This window comes from Corythoichthys intestinalis, chromosome 4 (genome assembly GCF_030265065.1).
Source record: "Corythoichthys intestinalis isolate RoL2023-P3 chromosome 4, ASM3026506v1, whole genome shotgun sequence".
Classification (NCBI taxonomy): domain Eukaryota; kingdom Metazoa; phylum Chordata; class Actinopteri; order Syngnathiformes; family Syngnathidae; genus Corythoichthys; species Corythoichthys intestinalis.
In genome coordinates, this window is record NC_080398.1 from 12,513,451 (window position 1) to 12,533,309 (window position 19,859).

At 38.9% G+C, this 19,859-nt stretch overlaps 1 protein-coding gene across 2 annotated transcripts; it reads left to right on the forward strand.

Annotated features, from left to right (window-relative positions):
* Positions 1-12,286: 12,286 nt before the first annotated feature.
* Positions 12,287-18,291, forward strand: LOC130915046 (macrophage mannose receptor 1). 2 transcript variants are annotated; one of them, XM_057834732.1, is made up of 6 exons: positions 12,287-12,429; positions 12,571-12,930; positions 13,019-13,357; positions 16,758-16,895; positions 17,010-17,105; positions 17,518-18,291. In XM_057834732.1, exons 1-6 carry the CDS (start codon positions 12,387-12,389, stop codon positions 17,883-17,885), a joined length of 1,344 nt encoding a protein of 447 aa, XP_057690715.1. In that variant the 5' UTR covers positions 12,287-12,386; the 3' UTR covers positions 17,886-18,291. The 2 variants fall into 2 exon arrangements, with proteins under 2 accessions (XP_057690715.1, XP_057690716.1); XM_057834733.1 differs by lacking the exon at positions 17,010-17,105.
* Positions 18,292-19,859: the final 1,568 nt, after the last annotated feature.

Sequence of the window (19,859 nt, forward strand, 5' to 3'; positions counted from 1 at the left end):
ACTATCCTGGATTATTTGACATGACGACTGGGTTGTCGATTGTCTTCGCGGATCGGCAAACCGCCCGGCGGAGAGCAATTTTCAGTTCGTTCCCCGGAGGAGGGCAGCTCCAGTTGTTGTGCAGCTAACGTGCAGCAAATGTGCATGAGGAGAGCTTTTTATATGCCTATCAATGATCAAACAGAAGTAGTCCTTTATTTAAAGAAAGTTTGTAGTGTTTAATTTGTAATCGCTGTATTCGTATTTGACATAATACAAAACAAGATGTTTACTCACTTCCTCGTAAGTCCAATGGTCCCACAGTAGTAGGGCTTGTTTTGGCCAATATCCACGGTGAATGGGAACCTTTTGAAACTCGCACACGCCTCTCCCTCATAAAGCAAGATTTTTCTGCAGCCTTTTGACTGGCGTGATGCGAAAAATAAACTTATTAATCCGCAAAATCAGCTGAATCCTTAGTCCTCATACACAACAGTACGGCTGTTTAGTGAAGAGGACACCTTCACCCGTATACGTCACAGCGCCCTCCTCCTCAATGCAAGACCGAAGCCGGAAGTCACTCATTTTCATGGCGCGGGATTCAAAAAACTAAATAAATATAGCGATCGCTTCCACACCCATCCAACCAGTCCATATCATTCAGGAGCATAAAATACCACGTGTGTTATGAAATAAACATGCTTTTTCGTGTCACATGCACTTAAAGCCTCCGAACTATTTTTAATTTGTCAGTTTTACCCTGGAGACCCCCGTTTACAGACACTGTGCAACCGCTTTTGTTTCAACCCAGCCATAAAAAAAGTTAAGTAATTATATTCGAAATGTCTATCATTTTTAGCTTAGAATCAATGTGAGCCTCTGGAGGTGGGCTGCCGGGGATTTGCAGGGCGGTCACTCTGCAGAGTGTTCGCCCGGCTAGGACTTGTCGCAGAGGCAAAACGGAAGGCTATCAGATCTGCAACTGATGCCGCAGAGAAAGCCACTAGATGGCTTTGGATTAAGAGGGCAGAGCCGTGGGCAAACGCTGCTGGGACACAGGCCAGGGATTGATCAGGCCGGGGTCACCTAGGCAGAGGGGGTCTGATGTTGAGAGAGCCGATACCCCCGATGACGCTAGGGAACATCACTGATGATGTGTCCCAGCGCATCTGCAAGATATCTTTCAACCAATGATTTCTAATATTTAGTTTAAAAAAAAAAAAAAAAAAAAAAAAGACTTTATAAAGTTATTCATTCGCATATTTTAAAATTTTAAACAAAATACGTCACAATGAAAAAAAATAGTGTCTGTAAATAGGTCACGGATGTTTCCCTCATAACTATCGCTTCATTGTATTTTTTTTTTTTTTTCGTTACTGTTGCATTTTCCCCGATATTTTACATGATAAAGAATTGATCCAAACAAAGAAAATTTGAAAAAAATAACATTTAAACAGGTAAATATTTGAAAGAGAAAATCTAGACCAATCCTTCATGTCTGCGATTTCTGTATCGCAACCCTTGTTATATTACCGTATATTACCGTAAAATCCCCAAATGGCTGTGTCCATTCACAGCTGTGTCTAGACACTCGGTGAGACATGCTACACTGAGTTTTTGGATCGAAACAAGGTAAGTACACGACAATATCTCGTTAAAACCATGGTGTCTTTAATTATGCACTGTCATGCTCTCACCTCGAGTTAGTGTTTAGGGGTTTATTTTTTTCTTTTTTTTAATGCCCTTCTGTTCAAAAATTTTCTTCCCCCAGAAAATTGAGATTATAAATTTTCCATGGATGTAGCACACATGCATATAGGACAATTTTGAAATTTGGCCAAAATAGGGGTCTCAGAGCAGAACTTCAAGTCACCTGAGTGTTTTCCGCCATACATTTTTATACAAGTCAAGAAATACTGCGTATGACCGATTCTGTAGAAGAAGCTGTATTTAATTGCTGGTTAATTTATATTAGGGATGTCAAATATTTTTGCATGTGAGTCCGAGTCACCTGATTTTGAGGATCTGTCAATATTGAGTGTCTCAAGGGGGGGGGGGGGGGGGGGGGCACATTTAAAAAAAGCAATGATATACATACACTCACACCTACATTGGCATGCACACATAGACATAGACCCTTGCCCTCTAACCGAGCAAGTGTCCTTATCAAGGTTATTAAGTCATGATCATTATTATGTTAGTAATGCCTGTAATGCCCTGCTAGTGCCGCAGCCATCTGTCCTCCAAACACAGAAACACACGCCTTCCTGTGTTCCCAACTGCCCATTATTTAGCAACGTGAACGCACAGCAGACATTGGGGCGGCACATTACTTGCAGCAGGAGCAGCACAGTACAATAACCTCCATTCACACCCTTTCCTTGCACCGCTTGCAACCCCTATGCAGAGCTAACACATAATGTGTATGTGTGTGCCCCACTAAACCTCAGTTGTTTAACTATTTTCCTCATGGAGTTGCCTTTGTCTCTGTGCAACTCTAAATTAGCCGAATGCCCAGTCCCACCTGTTAAACAAGCTAGGCTAGCTGCTCGCCATAAATCAGTAATAGATGTAACATGGCGACCAGCACACAACCAGTGTCAGTAGAAAAAAATAAATGAAAGTATATACTGTAATGCTCTCGGCTGAGAGAGGAGAGGAGTCATGACTGGCTTCACTCACTTTAATGTGACAACAATGAAAACAATGACACAGCAGGCTGCTGCGGAGTGCGACTGCTATCACTAGCTCCAGCCCGTTCGCTTTCACTCCACTTGCTCGCTTCCCCATATGTCACAGCCCACATGTCCAGAGCGTCTCTTAAAGGGGCCGTGCATAGTTACGGGCATGACATTATTATATCTCAATATCTAATAATGTGTTTGTATTTTTAGTACTAGGACTGCTACTTGCTGCTTAACAAAAACAAGTAAGAATAAAAATAAACGGCCACAAAAAATACATATTTGAAACTCAACTATTTATTAATTAATTTATTTATTTTTAATTTACCACTTGCAGCACTAATCATGCCTCGAAAGAAAAGAATAAGAAAATTAAAGTGTTTTTTGACCCTTGGTAGTTTGAAATAGGTTCTTACAGTGGTATGAAAAAGTATCTGAACTTTTGGGAATTTCTCACATTTCTGCATAAAATCACCATCAAATGTGATCTGATCTTTGTCAAAATCACACAGATGAAAGTGTGAGATGACAGTGTCTTCTCTAACTAAAACCACCAAAACATTTACGGGTTTTCTTATTTTAATGAGGATAGTATGCAAACAGTGACAGAAGGGAAAAAAATAAGTAAGTGAACCATCACATTTATAATTTTTGAATAACTTCAACCATACACTTCCCGTAGTTGCAGATCAGTCTGGCACATCAGTCAGGACTAATCGTGGCCAATTATTCTCGAAAAAACCGCTGTAGTTCAGTCAGATTCCTGGGATGTCTGGCATGAATCACATCCTTTAGGTCATGCTACAACATCTCAGTGGGGTTCAAGTCTTTGACTTGGCAACTCCAGAACGTGTATTTTGTTCTTCTGAAACCATTCTGAACTTGATTTACTTCTGTGTTTTGGATCCTTGTCTTGTTGGAGCATCCATCCTCTTTTTAGCTTCAACTGTCTGAAACACGAAACACAGCCTCAGGTTTTACTGCAAAACATCCTGATAAACCTTTGAATTCATTCTTCCATTAATGATTGCAAGTTGTCCAGGCCCTGAGGCAGCAAAAAAAGCCTTAAATCATGATGCTCCCTCCACCATGCTTCATGGTAGGGATGAGGAGTTGATGCTGGTGAGCTGTTCAATTTTTCCTCCACACATGACGTTGTGTGTTACTCCCAAACAATTCAACTTTGGATTCATCAGTTCACAAAATATTTTGCCAAAACTTCTATGGAGTGCCAAAGGGCCTTTTTGTAAACATTAAACGAGCAACAATGTTTTTTTAGACAGCAGTGGCTACTTCCGTGGAGTACTCCCATGAAAACCATTCTTGGTTATAGTTTTACATATAGTTGATGTGTGCAGAGAGATATTGGACTGTGCCAGTGATATCTCTGAGTCTTTAGCAGACTCTAGGGTTCTTTTTTTACCTGTCTGAGTATTCTGTGCTGAACTCTTGGCGTCCTTTGGTGGACGGCCACTCCTAGGGAGAGAAGCAACAGTGCCAAACTCTCTACATTTGTAGACAACTTCTCTGACTATCGATTGATGAAAATCCAGACTTTTAGAGATGGTTTTGTATCCTTTCTCAGCTTTATACAAATCAACAATCCTTGATCGCAGGTCTTCAGACAGCTCTTTTGACCAAGCCATGATGCACATCAGACAATGCTTCTCATCAAGACATTTTTACCAGGTGTGTGTGTTTTATAGCGGGCAGGGCAGCTTTAAACCATTCATCAGTGATTTGGCATACACCTGACTTAAAATGTTTGGTAAAAATTGGTTTGAAACGCTCTTTAAGTCTCCTTAGGTAGAGGGTTCACTTACTTATTTTCCCCCTTCTGTCATTGTTTGCATGCTATCCTCATTAAAATATGAAAACCTATAAATGTTTAGGTGGTTTTAGTTAAAGCATACACTGTATTTTCATCTGTGTAATTTTGACAAAGATCAGATTACATTTAATGGTGATTTTATGCAGAAATGTGAGAAATTCCAAAAGGTTCAGATACTTTTTCATACTGTATATATTTAAATGTACTTTTAGAAAAATATGTAATTACGTAATACGTCTGCAATGTTTTTTCTTTCTTTTATTAATTTACTTTGTTCTAACGAGGCAGCCGGGCTGGCAGTTACATACACTGCAAAAGGTGCCCTTTTTTTTCCCCTCTGAGCATCTGCCCCCAAATCGTCTATGCACGCCACAGCACATACAGTGCCTTGCAAAAGTATTCGGCCCCCTTGAACCTTGCAACCTTTCGCCACATTTCAGGCTTCAAACATAAAGATATAAAATTTTAATTTTTTGTCAAGAATCAACAACAAGTGGGACACAATCGTGAAGTGGAACAAAATTTATTGGATAATTTAAACTTTTTTAACAAATAAAAAACTGAAAAGTGGGGCGTGCAATATTATTCGGCCCCGTTGCGTTAATACTTTGTAGCGCCACCTTTTGCTCCAATTACAGCTGCAAGTCGCTTGGGGTATGTTTCTATCAGTTTTGCACATCGAGAGACTGACATTCTTGCCCATTCTTCCTTGCAAAACAGCTCGACCTCAGTGAGGTTGGATGGAGAGTGTTTGTGAACAGCAGTCTTCAGCTCTTTCCACAGATTGGATTCAGGTCTGGACTTTGACTTGGTCATTCTAATACCTGGATACGTTTATTTTTGAACCATTCCATTGTAGATTTGGCTTTATGTTTTGGATCATTGTCCTGTTGGAAGATAAATCTCCGTCCCAGTCTCAGGTCTTGTGCAGATACCAACAGGTTTTCTTCCAGAATGTTCCTGTATTTGGCTGCATCCATCTTCCCGTCAATTTTAACCATCTTCCCTGTCCCTGCTGAAGAAAAGCAGGCCCAAACCATGATGCTGCCACCACCATGTTTGACAGTGGGGATGGTGTGTTCAGGGTGATGAGCTGTGTTGCTTTTACGCCAAACATATCGTTTTGCATTGTGGCCAAAAAGTTCAATTTTGGTTTCATCTGACCAGAGCACCTTCTTCCACATGTTTGGTGTGTCTCCCAGGTGGCTTGTGGCAAACTTTAAACGAGACTTTTTATGGATATCTTTGAGAAATGGCTTTCTTCTTGCCACTCTTCCATAAAGGCCAGATTTGTGCAGTGTACGACTGATTGTTGTCCTATGGACAGACTCTCCCACCTCAGCTGTAGATCTCTGCAGTTCATCCAGAGTGATCATGGGCCTCTTGGCTGCATCTCTGATCAGTTTTCTCCTTGTTTGAGAAGAAAGTTTGGAAGGACGGCCGGGTCTTGGTAGATTTGCAGTGGTCTGATGCTCCTTCCATTTCAATATGATGGCTTGCACAGTGCTCCTTGAGATGTTTAAAGCTTGGGAAATCTTTTTGTATCCAAATCCGGCTTTAAACTTCTCCACAACAGTATCTCGGACCTGCCTGGTGTGTTCCTTGGTTTTCATAATGCTTTCTGCACTTTAAACAGAACCCTGAGACTATCACAGAGCAGGTGCATTTATACGGAGACTTGATTACACATAGGTGGATTCTATTTATCATCATCGGTCATTTAGGACAACATTGATTCATTCAGAGATCCTCACTGAACTTCTGGAGTGAGTTTGCTGCACTGAAAGTAAAGGGGCCGAATAATATTGCACGCCCCACTTTTCAGTTTTTTATTTGTTAAAAAAGTTTAAATTATCCAATAAATGTTGTTCCACTTCACGATTGTGTCCCACTTGTTGTTGTTTCTTGACAAAAAAATTAAATTTCATATCTTTATGTTTGAAGCCTGAAATGTGGCGAAAGGTTGCAAGATTCAAGGGGGCCGAATACTTTTGCAAGGCACTGTATATATTACTGTATACACTGCTTCAAAAAATTTAGAGGAACATTTCGAAAACACATCAGATCTAAGTGGCGGGGCCTGATCTTGAATATCTTTCCTTATAATAAGTAAGGTATGTATTAGTGACAAAATAATGCCACATAATTTGATAAAAATGAAAATGATCACCCCATAGAGGGGAAATCAAAGACACTGTTATGAGCGGCAGGGCCGGCCCAGGCCATTTCGGGGCCCTAAGCAAAATAATTCAAAGGGGCCCATATTTTTGGCCCACCATTTCGTCACAGTGTACTGTGAAACCCATACACGCGATCCAACCCATACGTCCATATTTTGTATATTAGTCAGATTTTGTTGCACTGCATACTTCAAACTTCTCACCACAAATGATTGTCAGTACTTACAGTAGATAGCGCCAAACCTTTTTCTAAAAGAGGAAAGAAGTTAAGGAAAACTTTTATTATTTTAAGCTTGTAATCAAGTATCAAAACTCACAAAAGTCAAATAAAGCAAACTGTAGTAAACAAAATGGAATATAAATTAAACAATTGCCAGATTGGGGGCCCCCCTAGTGGTCAGGGGCCCAAAGCAGCTGCATAGTCTGCGTATAGGCTGGGCCGGCCCTGATGAGCGGTCAGAAAAAGCCTGGAACCCAGTTAAAGAGGAGGTTTAGAATTCATTCTCAAAACAAAGTCTTCAACACAAAATCACCATAAAGGGAAAAATTCACTTTTTGCAAAACAAAATGTGACCAGGACAACAAACTCACTGGAACAGTTAGTAATCAAGTACTCGGGAAAGCATGATCTTCTCAGGAGCAATGCTACTAACAGATAAACAGTGCTAGTGCTGGAAATCATGGCAACTGGCGTATGTTTGGCCGAGGCTTAAAAAAGGCTCTACTAATGAGTCATTGGTGTTCCTGGTTAGCCGCACTCCTGAGGAGACCGGTCCCTCTTGTACCTGTGCAGCCTGTAGACAGAGGGAGAAAGGCATAAATGCATTCTAACCGGAACGTAAGGCTGGATCACAACAGACAACCCAAAAATGAAAGTGAAAAAATGATGCAGCAGACTGGAAGGTTTAGATTTATCTTTGGTCTAGATCTGGGAAGAGATCCCCCCGGACACCATCCATCGTGTCATTAGGAGCATGCCCAGACGTTGTCAGGCACGCGTACAAGCACATGGGAGCCACACAAATTACTGAGAATCATTATGAGTTGTTAAATGACATTTTGACTGTATCATTTTTTTAAATCTTATATTTGATTCACAGTGATCCCTAGCTACTTTGTGCTTCAAACTACGCGCCCTCAATCCATCGCAGATTTTTTTCAATTAAAAGTCAATAAATACAGTATTTTATTTAAAAAATGTTAAGATATTTGCATGCATACATGCACAAATCATTGTTTTTTTTAAAAGTCATAATTGCTAAATTTGCAGTGTTGAAAAATGCATATGGTGGAAAACACTCATGTGACTTAAAGTTCTGCTCTGAGACCCCCAATTTAGCCAACTTTCAAATTTGTTCGATATGAATGTGTGATACATCATTGGAAAAGCTTAAAATCACAACTTTCTGGGGGAAGAAAATTTTTGAACAGGAGGGCATTTTTTAAAAAAAAAATTAAAAAAAAATAAAATAAAAAAGTTTTTTAAACAGCAAAACCCTATCTGGAGGTGAGAGCACGCGAGAGCAGAATTACAGACGCCATGACTTTAACGAGATATTATCGCGTAATTACCTTGTTTCGATCCAAAAACTCAATGTAGCATGTATCACTGAGTGTCAAGACACAGCTGTGAATGGCCACAGCTGGATTTTATGGGGATTTTATGGGTGAAACATGGTAATATAACCAGGGTCGCGATGCAGAAATCGCAGACATCAAGGAGTGGTAGAGATTTTCTTTGTCATATATTTACCCATTTAAACGTTTTTTTTTTTTTTCACTTTTTTGTTTTGATCGATTATTTATCATCTAACATATCGGAGAAAGTGCGACAGTAACAAAAAAAATACAATTAAGCAATAGTTAAGAGGTAGATATCCGTGACTTTTTTACATTGTGACATAATTTGTTTAAAAGTTTAAAATATGTGAGTGAATAATTTTTTAAAGACGTTTATTTTTTTAAACGAAATATGAGACATCAATTAATGAGTCTAAGCTAAAAACGACAGACATTTTGAATAATAAATATAATTAATTACCTTTGTTTTATGGCTGGGTTGAAACAAAAGCGGTTGTGCGACGTCTGTAAACGGGTTTCCAGGATCAAACGGACACATTAAAAATAGTTCGGGGGCTTAATGAGTCATGAATGTGCTATGGCAGCATATAGACATATTGTTCAATCAAACACAACAGTTCTTTTGGCTTAAAATACAGCAGTTTATTTTAAAGAGGAGTGCAAGAGCAGAAACTGCTTTTTCAGTCTTGTCTGTGTTTTCCGCCATATACATATACAAGGGTTTTTTGTTTGTTTGTTTGTTTTGTAGTATAGTTTGGGGGAAAAGGGAAAAACATGTCTTATATATGTACAGTGCCTTGCAAAAGTATTCGGCCCCCTTGAATCTTGCAACCTTTCGCCACATTTCAGGCTTCAAACATAAAGATATGAAATTTATTTTTTTTGTCAAGAATCAACAACAAGTGGGACACAATTGTGAAGTGGAACAACATTTATTGGATAATTTAAACTTTTTTAACAAATAAAAAACTGAAAAGTGGGGCGTGCAATATTATTCGGCCCCTTTACTTTCAGTGCAGCAAACTCACTCCAGAAGTTCAGTGGGGATCTCTGAATGATCCAATGTTGTCCTAAATGACCGATGATGATAAATAGAAACCACCTGTGTGTAATCAAGTCTCCGTATAAATGCACCTGCTCTGTGATAGTCTCAGGGTTCTGTTTAAAGTGCAGAGAGCATTATGAAAACCAAGGAACACACCAGGAAGGTCCGAGATACTGTTGTGGAGAAGTTTAAAGCCGGATTTGGATACAAAAAGATTTCCCAAGCTTTAAACATCTCAAGGAGCACTGTGCAAGCCATCATATTGAAATGGAAGGAGCGTCAGACCACTGCAAATCTACCAAGACCCGGCCGTCCTTCCAAACTTTCTTCTCAAACAAGGAGAAAACTGATCAGAGATGCAGCCAAGAGGCCCATGATCACTCTGGATGAACTGCAGAGATCTACAGCTGAGGTGGGAGAGTCTGTCCATAGGACAACAATCAGTCGTACACTGCACAAATCTGGCCTTTATGGAAGAGTGGCAAGAAGAAAGCCTTTTCTCAAAGATATCCATAAAAAGTCTCGTTTAAAGTTTGCCACAAGCCACCTGGGAGACACACCAAACATGTGGAAGAAGGTGCTCTGGTCAGATGAAACCAAAATTGAACTTTTTGGCCACAATGCAAAACGATATGTTTTTTTTTGTTTGTTTGTTTTTTTTTTAAAACCTGTCCTGTTCAGCTGTTTGACACAGAGAATGGAAGTCTAAGTGCCCGGATTCTGAACAGTTTTAATGTTTCACATGGAGAGTCTGACATACTCCCATTGTGATCATTCAAAATACCTTTTTATTATGACAAAGCAGCGAACAGGAAGGGATTATGGGGGGACAGAAGAAAAGAAATACAAGAGAAGAAAGAAAAGAAACACATACACAAACAACAACAAGAAATACACTGAACATCTAAACTAGTTGCGCAGCCCATCCCTCCTCCCGCCGCCCGGCAAAGGAGCCACCGTCCCCCCCCCCGGGACCCAGGGTGGTCCCCCGGGCCACCCGCACGCCCATCAACCGGCCTTCAGGGATGGCAGGAGGGGACGCATCACCAACCCCACGCCTACACCCACCCCCGCCCGGGCCACGAGCCACAGCCACAGCCCCCCAACCGGCACGGCACGCCACGGGACCCCCAGCGGCCCACCAAGCCCCAGGCAAGGCAGGGTCCCCCGCCGGTGCAGGCGACACCCCGCTGATACACCGGCGCCCAGCCAGCGACCCGCGACGGAGCGCAGGGCGGATGCCCAGCCAGAGAAGAGCAAAACGATATGTTTGGCGTAAAAGCAACACAGCTCATCACCCTGAACTCACCATCCCCACTGTCAAACATGGTGGTGGCAGCATCATGGTTTTGGCCTGCTTTTCTTCAGCAGGGACAGGGAAGATGGTTAAAATTGACGGGAAGATGGATGCAGCCAAATACAGGAACATTCTGGAAGAAAACCTGTTGGCATCTGCACAAGACCTGAGACTGGGACGGAGATTTATCTTCCAACAGGACAATGATCCAAAACATAAAGCCAAATCTACAATGGAATGGTTCAAAAATAAACGTATCCAGGTGTTAGAATGGCCAAGTCAAAGTCCAGACCTGAATCCAATCGAAAATCTGTGGAAAGAGCTGAAGACTGCTGTTCACAAACACTCTCCATCCAACCTCACTGAGCTCGAGGTGTTTTGCAAGGAAGAATGGGCAAGAATGTCAGTCTCTCGATGTGCAAAACTGATAGAAACATACCCCAAGCGACTTGCAGCTGTAATTGGAGCAAAAGGTGGCGCTACAAAGTATTAACGCAAGGGGGCCGAATAATATTGCACGCCCCACTTTTCAGTTTTTTATTTGTTAAAAAAGTTTAAATTATCCAATAAATGTTGTTCCACTTCACGATTGTGTCCCACTTGTTGTTGATTCTTGACAAAAAATTAAAATTTTATATCTTTATATTTGAAGCCTGAAATGTGGCGAAAGGTTGCAAGGTTCAAGGGGGCCGAATACTTTTGCAAGGCACTGTATGTTTTTCCAATGCTGTTAAAACTGAATAAATACATTGAACACACACAAATACACACACACATTTTTTTAAATGTAAATAAGCTCCGCCTCTACTTCGCAAATTTAGAATTTTCGCAGGGGGGTGACAGTCCCCATTAATCGCGAAAAATGAGGGATCACTGTCGATAGATTAAATCTTAGATTTAATTTACAGTATGAAGAAATTTTTGTTAAACCGATAAAATTTTTTTTCAATCAATCGATACTGCAACAAAGTTGCCTATTAGTAAGCAATATACAACCACACCTTCAAGAGGAAGTTGGAAAATGACAACAACAAAAATCCCTCATACTGTAGGCTACACTACATCCAAACAAAGTGCTCAATAACCACTTTTTATAGCACTATTTTACAATTTATTGGATCATGTGAAAACGTGATTTTTTTTGAGAATGATGAGACTGGGTCCCAAATTGAAAAGCATTAAGAAATATGAATCTAGTAGTGGAAAAAAAAAGCTGTTCATCCATCAGCGACGGCTGAGAAGTTATAGACTGCTGCAGGGCAAGCTAAACCATGAGGGCTACAAACAAGACAGTGTCTGAGTGTCTGAGAGCCAGAAGTCCTAGATTTGAGGGCACTTCCTAGTCAGCGACAAAATAAAAGTTGGCACACGAGTCAGCTCATGAATATATGAAACTGAAGCATATCATATCCATTTAAAAGCCTGAGTAATCTTTAACAGTGCCACGACATGACAAGAGTGACTGACGATGTCATTAGTGCGAAACGTTTTTCCAAATTTATCATAAGATTCCTGTTGATTTCTTGTTATTTTCAACCAGGGAGCCACAATGTGTGGCGATGTGCGTTTCTAAAGAGAGACAAACGAGAAAAACTGCTTTGGTAAGAGATGTTTTTGAAGAGGAGTCTTAACAAGACAAGTGGCATTCTTATGCACATGTGGCGCAGTTCCTGCTGTTGCCTCCTCCTCGCACATTATTTGTCCAGCTGTACAAGAGCTTACTTTTTTAATCATAGTGTATATACCTATATATAAATTATTAGTTTTTCTTTCTGAAAACATACTCAAAATGCGGAAAAGGACAACAACCCTTTATCTACTGTTAATTGCAGGTGTGTAACTCGTGGATTTTATAATTATTATATAATATTGTAAACGTAGGCACTGATGACACAAGAGTTATGAATTGTCGGGGGAAAAAATGTTTTCTTTGTCTTGCTATTACCTCATGTTAATTTGCTGTCACTCCACAGAATTTTGTTCCTTTAAAATGGCATTGTCCAACTTCCATTTCATCTCGCTAAAGAAGACACAAGAAGAAGCTAAGGACTACTGTCGAAGGATGCACACGGACCTTGCTACTATCAACAATGTGACAGATTTAAACAATCTGATTGTTTCTGTTCCAAATAACACTGTCAGATCATGGATAGGATTGGAGCTTGGAAATGTTTCAACGTGGCACTGGGCTTGGCCTAATCAAAAACTAGATTTCTTGAACTGGAGTGTTGGAGAACCAAACGGTTTGGGTCGAGATTCATGTGCAGCTATGGGTCCACAGGGAGAATGGTTTGAAAGCGAGTGTGAAACACAAAGGAGCTTTATTTGTCATGGTGAGTAAAAATTTAGAACTACATTATCCTACAATTACAGCCATTGTTGGTCCATTGTCACAAGTTATGGTTTAAAAACATCTTGCAGGCAACCGTGATGTGCCAAGTGAATACATATTTGTTGCCAACACTAAATCATGGAGGGACGCACAAAAGCACTGCCGGGATTTATCTCTGGATCTGGTCAGTATAGGCTCTGCAGAAGAGAACAAAGAAGTCAGGAACCTGTCCACAGATCAAAATGTGTGGATCGGCCTCTTCCGAGATGCTTGGAGATGGTCTGATGGAAGCGAGTCATCCTTCCGTTACTGGAAACCACAACAACCAAATTATCGCGATCAGGATTGTGTTGCTGCTGTGTTCAAAGATGATGGCAAGTGGAATGATCTAAAATGTGGAAGTCAACGCACATTTGTCTGTCAAGGCCGTAAGTTGACTCATGTCTAAATGTCATCAAGGTACAACTGTTGTGAACTACAAACTTAAACTATAAATATTTTTTCAAACCCCTCAAAACATGTACAGTATATTTCTAATAGCTCCACTGAATTAGTCATTTTAAAATGCAAATTATTGACATTAATCTATATAATGATTGTAAAGAAAATTTATTTACAATTGGGAGATAATATAAGTGCAACTTTGAATGCCCAAATTTAGATTCTGACTTACAGAGGTATAAAAGTATCTTAACCTTTCGGAATTTCTCACATTTCTGCATGAAATCACCATCAAATGTGACCTGCTCTTTGTCAAAATCACACAGATGAAAGAAAATACAGTGTCTGCTTTAACTAAAACCACCCAAATATTTATAGGTTTTCATATTTCAATGAGGATAGCATGCAAACAATGCAAACCCTCTGTCTAAGGAGATTTAAAGAGCAATTGAAACAAATTTTACCAAACAATTTAAGTCAGGTGTGTGCCCAATCACTGATGAGTGGTTTAAAGCTGCCCTGTCCACTATAAAACACAAACCTGGCAAGAATTGTCATAATGAGAAGCAAAAGTCTAAAACCTCTCTAAAGGTTTGGATGTTCAGCTAGAGAAGTTATCTACAAATGGAGAGAGTTTGGCACTGTTGCTTCTCTCCCAAGGAGTGGCCGTCCACCAAAGATGATGCCAAGAGTTAGCACAGAATACTCAGAGAGGTAAAAAAAGAACCCTAGACTGTCTTGTAAAGACTTACAGAAATCACTGGCACAGTCCAATATCTCTGTGCGCACATCAACTATATGTAAAAGTATGGCCAAGAATAGTGTTCACTCGTTTAATGTTCGCAAAAAGGCACTTGGACCATCCACAGGAGTTTTGGCAAAATATTTTGTGGACTGATGAAACCAAAGTTGAATTGCTTGGGAGTAACATACGGCGTCATGTGTGGAGGAAAAATGGAACAGCTCACCAACATCAACACCTCATCCCCACCATGAAGCATGGTGGAGGGAGCATCAGGATTTGCGGCTTTTTTGCTGCCTCAGGGCCTAGACAACTTGCAATAATTAATAGAAGATTTAATTCAAAAGTTTATCAGGATGTTTTGCAGGAAAATCTGTGGCAATCTGTCAGACAGTTGAAGCTAAAACGATGATGGATGCTGCAACAAAGACAGCGATTTATGCTAGACATCCCAGGAATATGACTGAACTACAGCAGTTTTGTAGAGAAGAATGGGCCAAGATTAGTCCTAATCGATGTGCCAGACCAAATATTAAATGGATGTGATGGGTCACCTACATATTTTTCCCCCTTCTGTCATTGTTTGCATGCTATCCTTATTAAGATAAGAAAACCTATAAATGATTGGGTGGTTTTAGTTAAAGCAGACACTGTTTTTTTTTCATCTGTGTGATTTTGACAAAGATAAGATCACATTTGATGGTGATTTTATGCAGAAATGTGAGGAATTCCAAAAGGTTCAGATACTTTTTCATACCACTTTATATCAAAGACAGGACCGCTTCCAAGAAAACAAACCCCCAAATATAAAGTCAATAAACATTTCACTTCCATCAGAAAACTATACAAATGATGATAAATGAAAACTGAAACTGACAACTGGTTTATCATTGCAATATTTCAGAACAAATATCCTTCTCTCAAAGAAATATGTCCCTGAAAGACCTTTTTGAAAACAGATACAATAGTTATAGGGGTTAGTGGTTTAGATAACATGAGTGTTACGGAACCTGCACAGGAATATACTGTAATTGGAAATGACAACCTTATTTAGTAAACTAGTGATTTGACAACCACTATGTTATTGTTAGGACTACACAATGCTCAGCGCGCTTGTGCAAGCATCCGCACGCATGCGCACATCGGTCAGAAGCGGCGAGTACTCAGTATTTTTGTTTTTATTTAGTTATTTAGAACCTTTTCATTTCCTCAAAAATACGTTTTGCATGTATTACCCTCTCATGATTTTAACCATTGTGTTTTTTTGTGTTAGCTTTGAAGCCACATTACCACATTAGTCACGTAGCGTATTTAAACCATCCTTATTTGAAATAACTACATTTAATTATTTTCTTAAGGCATTTTTTTAGTACGTTCTGCCTGTATGTATCTAAACAAAACAAGTTTAGAGCGCACGGTAGTACTTAAGGTGTCAAATACGACTAATGTAGGAAGTTTCGCCGATGTAGGAGATTTTGGCAGAACACCGGAAACACTTTGTTTGACAGCGGCATCATAAGACTGTCATAAGACCAAATCAACCATCATGAACTAATTGGCTGCAAAGCTTCATTGCTTCAAGAAGCTTCAGTTGGCCATCACTTTTCTCTCTCAACCTCTACTGCCATCTGTCATCCAACATGCCTCCTAGCATGCATTGCAGCGCTACAGATGCAAATAACAATTAAAATTCATGTTCTGTCCTAATTATTTCTTCAGTTGATGTTGTAGTTGTTTCATTAATTGATAGTTATGGAATTTGGTAACACTTTATTTGACAGTGGTGCCATAAGACTTTCATAAGACCATCATAATTATGACATGACACTGCCATGAGCATTAATGAATGCTTATGATAGACATCATTTTGGATCATCCCGCAAAGTATCTCACTTATGAATGGATGTAAAAGATCTGAGCTGGACATAAATGGAGTTAATGACATAATTTGCCGGATGACACTTAATGGTATCTGTCATAAGCATTCAATAATGCCCATGATAACGTCCTGTCATAATTATGATGGTCTTACAGCAGTCTTATGACGCCACTGTAAAGCAAAGTGCTACCCATTAACCCAAGTGAATCAACAAATAAGCCGCACTGGACTATAAACCGCAGGGTTCAAAATGAGGGGAAAAAATAGCAGATTATCGTCCGCAAATTACTGTATACATATTTTAAATTTATCTTACAGATGACTTTGGTTTGAACTAAAGCTGTCCCTAAAATAAAACGTACATATCAATAAATTAGAATTATTCTCTTGTACACAATAGCGATTTATTTCTTCTCTTGTTTATTGGTATGCACTATAGATTGTTAAAACTCAAAGTTACATCTCCACAAATTCAATTTTGATTCGAGTCGCAACGCAAATGTTTTTTTTTTCCCCATTTAAAAGTGATGACAGTCTGAAAAGTATTTTTTCTTCATTCACTTCAATTCACAGTCAATACAGCACATGTGTGGTATTGGGTCATGTCTGGGGATGAACTGTACTGGTTATGGATGGATGGATGGATGGACGGACGGACGGACGGACGGATGGATGATATTGTTTTATGAAGTTGTAGAAATTCAAACGTATGTACTGTATAAAAAAAATGTAGTCTTGAATTGCTAATTTTTATCTTTTGGTGCAGCCAGTAAAGTTCCACTAACCACTCAAGCAAGCACATGGGAAACACTGCCGGCAACTGTCACAACTTCAAAGACCACTACATCAGAGGGGGGTCCATTTTTATCCACAGCACCTTCTTCTACCCATCAAATAAATACAGGTACAGTATGTGTCATTGGTAGAAGCCACAAAGAATACGACACATACCTATGTGTGCAATAAGCACAATGCAATGCAAAAATGCTAACTGCAACTACTGTAACTGCATCTACAGCTGGTGTCTCAGCTTCCACAACACAGGCAGGGACAATAAATACATCACAGTCATCCAGTGTAACGCCCACTGGAAGAGGTCCTCCTTTGATTTCAGGTACACTTCATGAGTGAGAGACATTTAAAAAATATACAGTATTTTAGAACTATCAGAACGCTTGGACATATCATACAGTGAACAGAAAATAAATCACCTCTACTTTACTTTGGTTTAATTCAGTAATTGTTACCAGTGCCTTTATTTGTTTAAAAGGCACTAAAAAAAGAACAAACACACACAAAAAAAAGACATGCCATTGTCAAGTGAGAAGATTATTCAGTATGCTGTCATCTAGTGGACAGAGAAAGTATGGCAGCTTTGTGAAACTAGTTCAACATTCGCTATGGTGGCACAAAATTGCTTACATTGGATGTATGTTTACAAAGTTACAAGATTAAAAAAAAAAAAAAAAAAAAAAAACGTAAGAATTGATTAATTTATTTTTCTTCTTATCCTTTTACTTCCACAGGAAATCTGATATTAATTCGTGAAAACATGACTTGGATTGAGGCCTTGAATTACTGCAGAGAGCACCACTTGGACCTTGTCTACATCACTGGGCAAAGCACTCAGGATCAAGTGGCTCAAATGGCACAGAATGCCACTTCATCCCACATTTGGCTTGGGCTACGATACACTTGTAACTTTGACTTTTGGTTCTGGAGCGGTTCATCCGCTAACTGTTACCAGAACTGGGTCCCCGGACATGGACCACAAGAGGGCCCATATGAATGTGGAATAACTGGAGCCATGGTGTCCACTGGGGGGCAGCAATGGGTGGGCTTGCCTGAAACGCAGAGATTCAACTTTATCTGTCAGGAGGACTGCGCAAAATAGATTTCATATTATTATCATTATTTATTCGAGTGTGAAAATGTGGTTTTGCCAGTTTTGTTGAGTTACATTCACAGGTTTAATCCCTCTTGTCCCACTAAGCCAGTGCAATAGTGAGAGGATACTTGTGGGCATAGGCGGAGTTTGACTTTTGGGGCAGGAGGGGCACAACATGTTGATGACCCCGAAACACAGTGTCAGCAATAAAATTAACTCACAAGAATATTTATAATAAGTAGAAAATGAGCGTTATTTTGTTTATCGTTATTCGATCAATAAAAGTGGCTTCAATCAAAATACATATTTTCAATTGAAAAAAAAGTCACTTCAATAAAAAAAATGTGTTTGAATGAAAAAAAAAATTAAAACTAAAAAACAATGCATTTGAAAGCTATTTTTATTTGAATTATTATTATTATTATTTTTTTTTTTTTGATTTAAGTCTTTTTTTGTTTGGTTTTGGATTGAAGCAACTTTTTTGATTTCTAGTAAGGTTTTGTATTTGGGCATCATTTTGGCTAGGACATTTGTGTCTTTATTCTTCAATCAAAAAATATGTTTTTTTCATACAAAAAATATATATTTTCTAAAGAAAAATCACTTCAAACAAAAAAAGAAAAATTTCAATCATAGAAAAAAAGGTTTTTGAACGCGAAAAAATATTTGAGACTCAAAAAGTTGCATTTGGACACTTAATTTTTCAATAAAAAAAGTTTTCTTTGATTTTAGCAATCCTTTTTGTGTTTTTTGTGTTTGGGCCATATTATGGGTTGGACATTTGTGTCTAAATCATTCAATCCCCCCAAAAGTTGCTTCAATCAACAAAAAAAAAAAAAAAAAAAAAAAAAAAAAAAAAATTCAATCAAAGAAAAAAATCCTTTGAAAAAAAAAATTTCCCTCCCCCAATTTTTTTGTTTTTGTTTTTTTTGGGGGGGAAATAATATGCAAAGCAAATGACCGTCTAAGGTGCTAGCCACATGATCTGTTGGAAAAGTAATTTTGACCCATTATAAAAATATTTTTTTTTATTCATTTCATTCATTGTTGTTGTTTGTTTTCTTGCTTTACAACTTTTACATATATATAGGAAAGCCAATTACATGCTATAACACTTTTCGGCCACCGTGGGGGGGGGGGGGCTGGCCCTCCTGGCCCCCGCTTAAACTCCGCTTATGCTCGTGGGCTGCCTCCTCTTTTGTTAGTGTGAATGTCATTAAATATAAAAACATGGCAGTGTGCTGGACAACACATTCATGAGAGCAGAGAGTGGCATGAGAACATTGATCGGCTGCTTTCACTCAGGGGTTAATATTTGCATGTTGACCTCTAATGCCTGAGCTCAAGATGCTCTTTTTAGGACCACCATGGACCTGCTGCAGACGGCCTGCTGCCCCCACTGACCTTGTTCACAGACTGTCGATCAGATATAACCGTGGGAATATATCACAATATTTGGAACTACACTTTTAAAAATCAAAATGCATAAATAAACCATGAAACAGAATAAAATATTACTAAACACCTTGACTACTCCATTTTAACAGATTCTCACTGGCTGCTGATATCAAATTTAAAATTTGATAATGTTTTTTGGATACTGTAGTTGTCACACATTTACAAGAAAACATTATTAATGTTTAGCACTTCATATTTGTTTTGAATGAAACCATATTTTCTCCCAACCTAATTCTTACTAATTCTATTATAAGATAGAGGTTTTATTCCCTTTATGAAAGTACAAGAGCAAAAGATCATTTAGAACATGAGAAATATACTTTTTTATAAAGATGTCTATCTACAGTGGTATGAAAAAGTATCTGAACATTTTGAAATTTCTTACATTTCTGCATAAAATCACCTTCAAATGTGATCTGATCATTGTCAAAATCACACAGATTAAAAAACAGTTTGCTCTAACTAAAACCACCCAGACATTTATAGGTTTTTATATTTTAGTGAGGATAGTATGCAAACAAT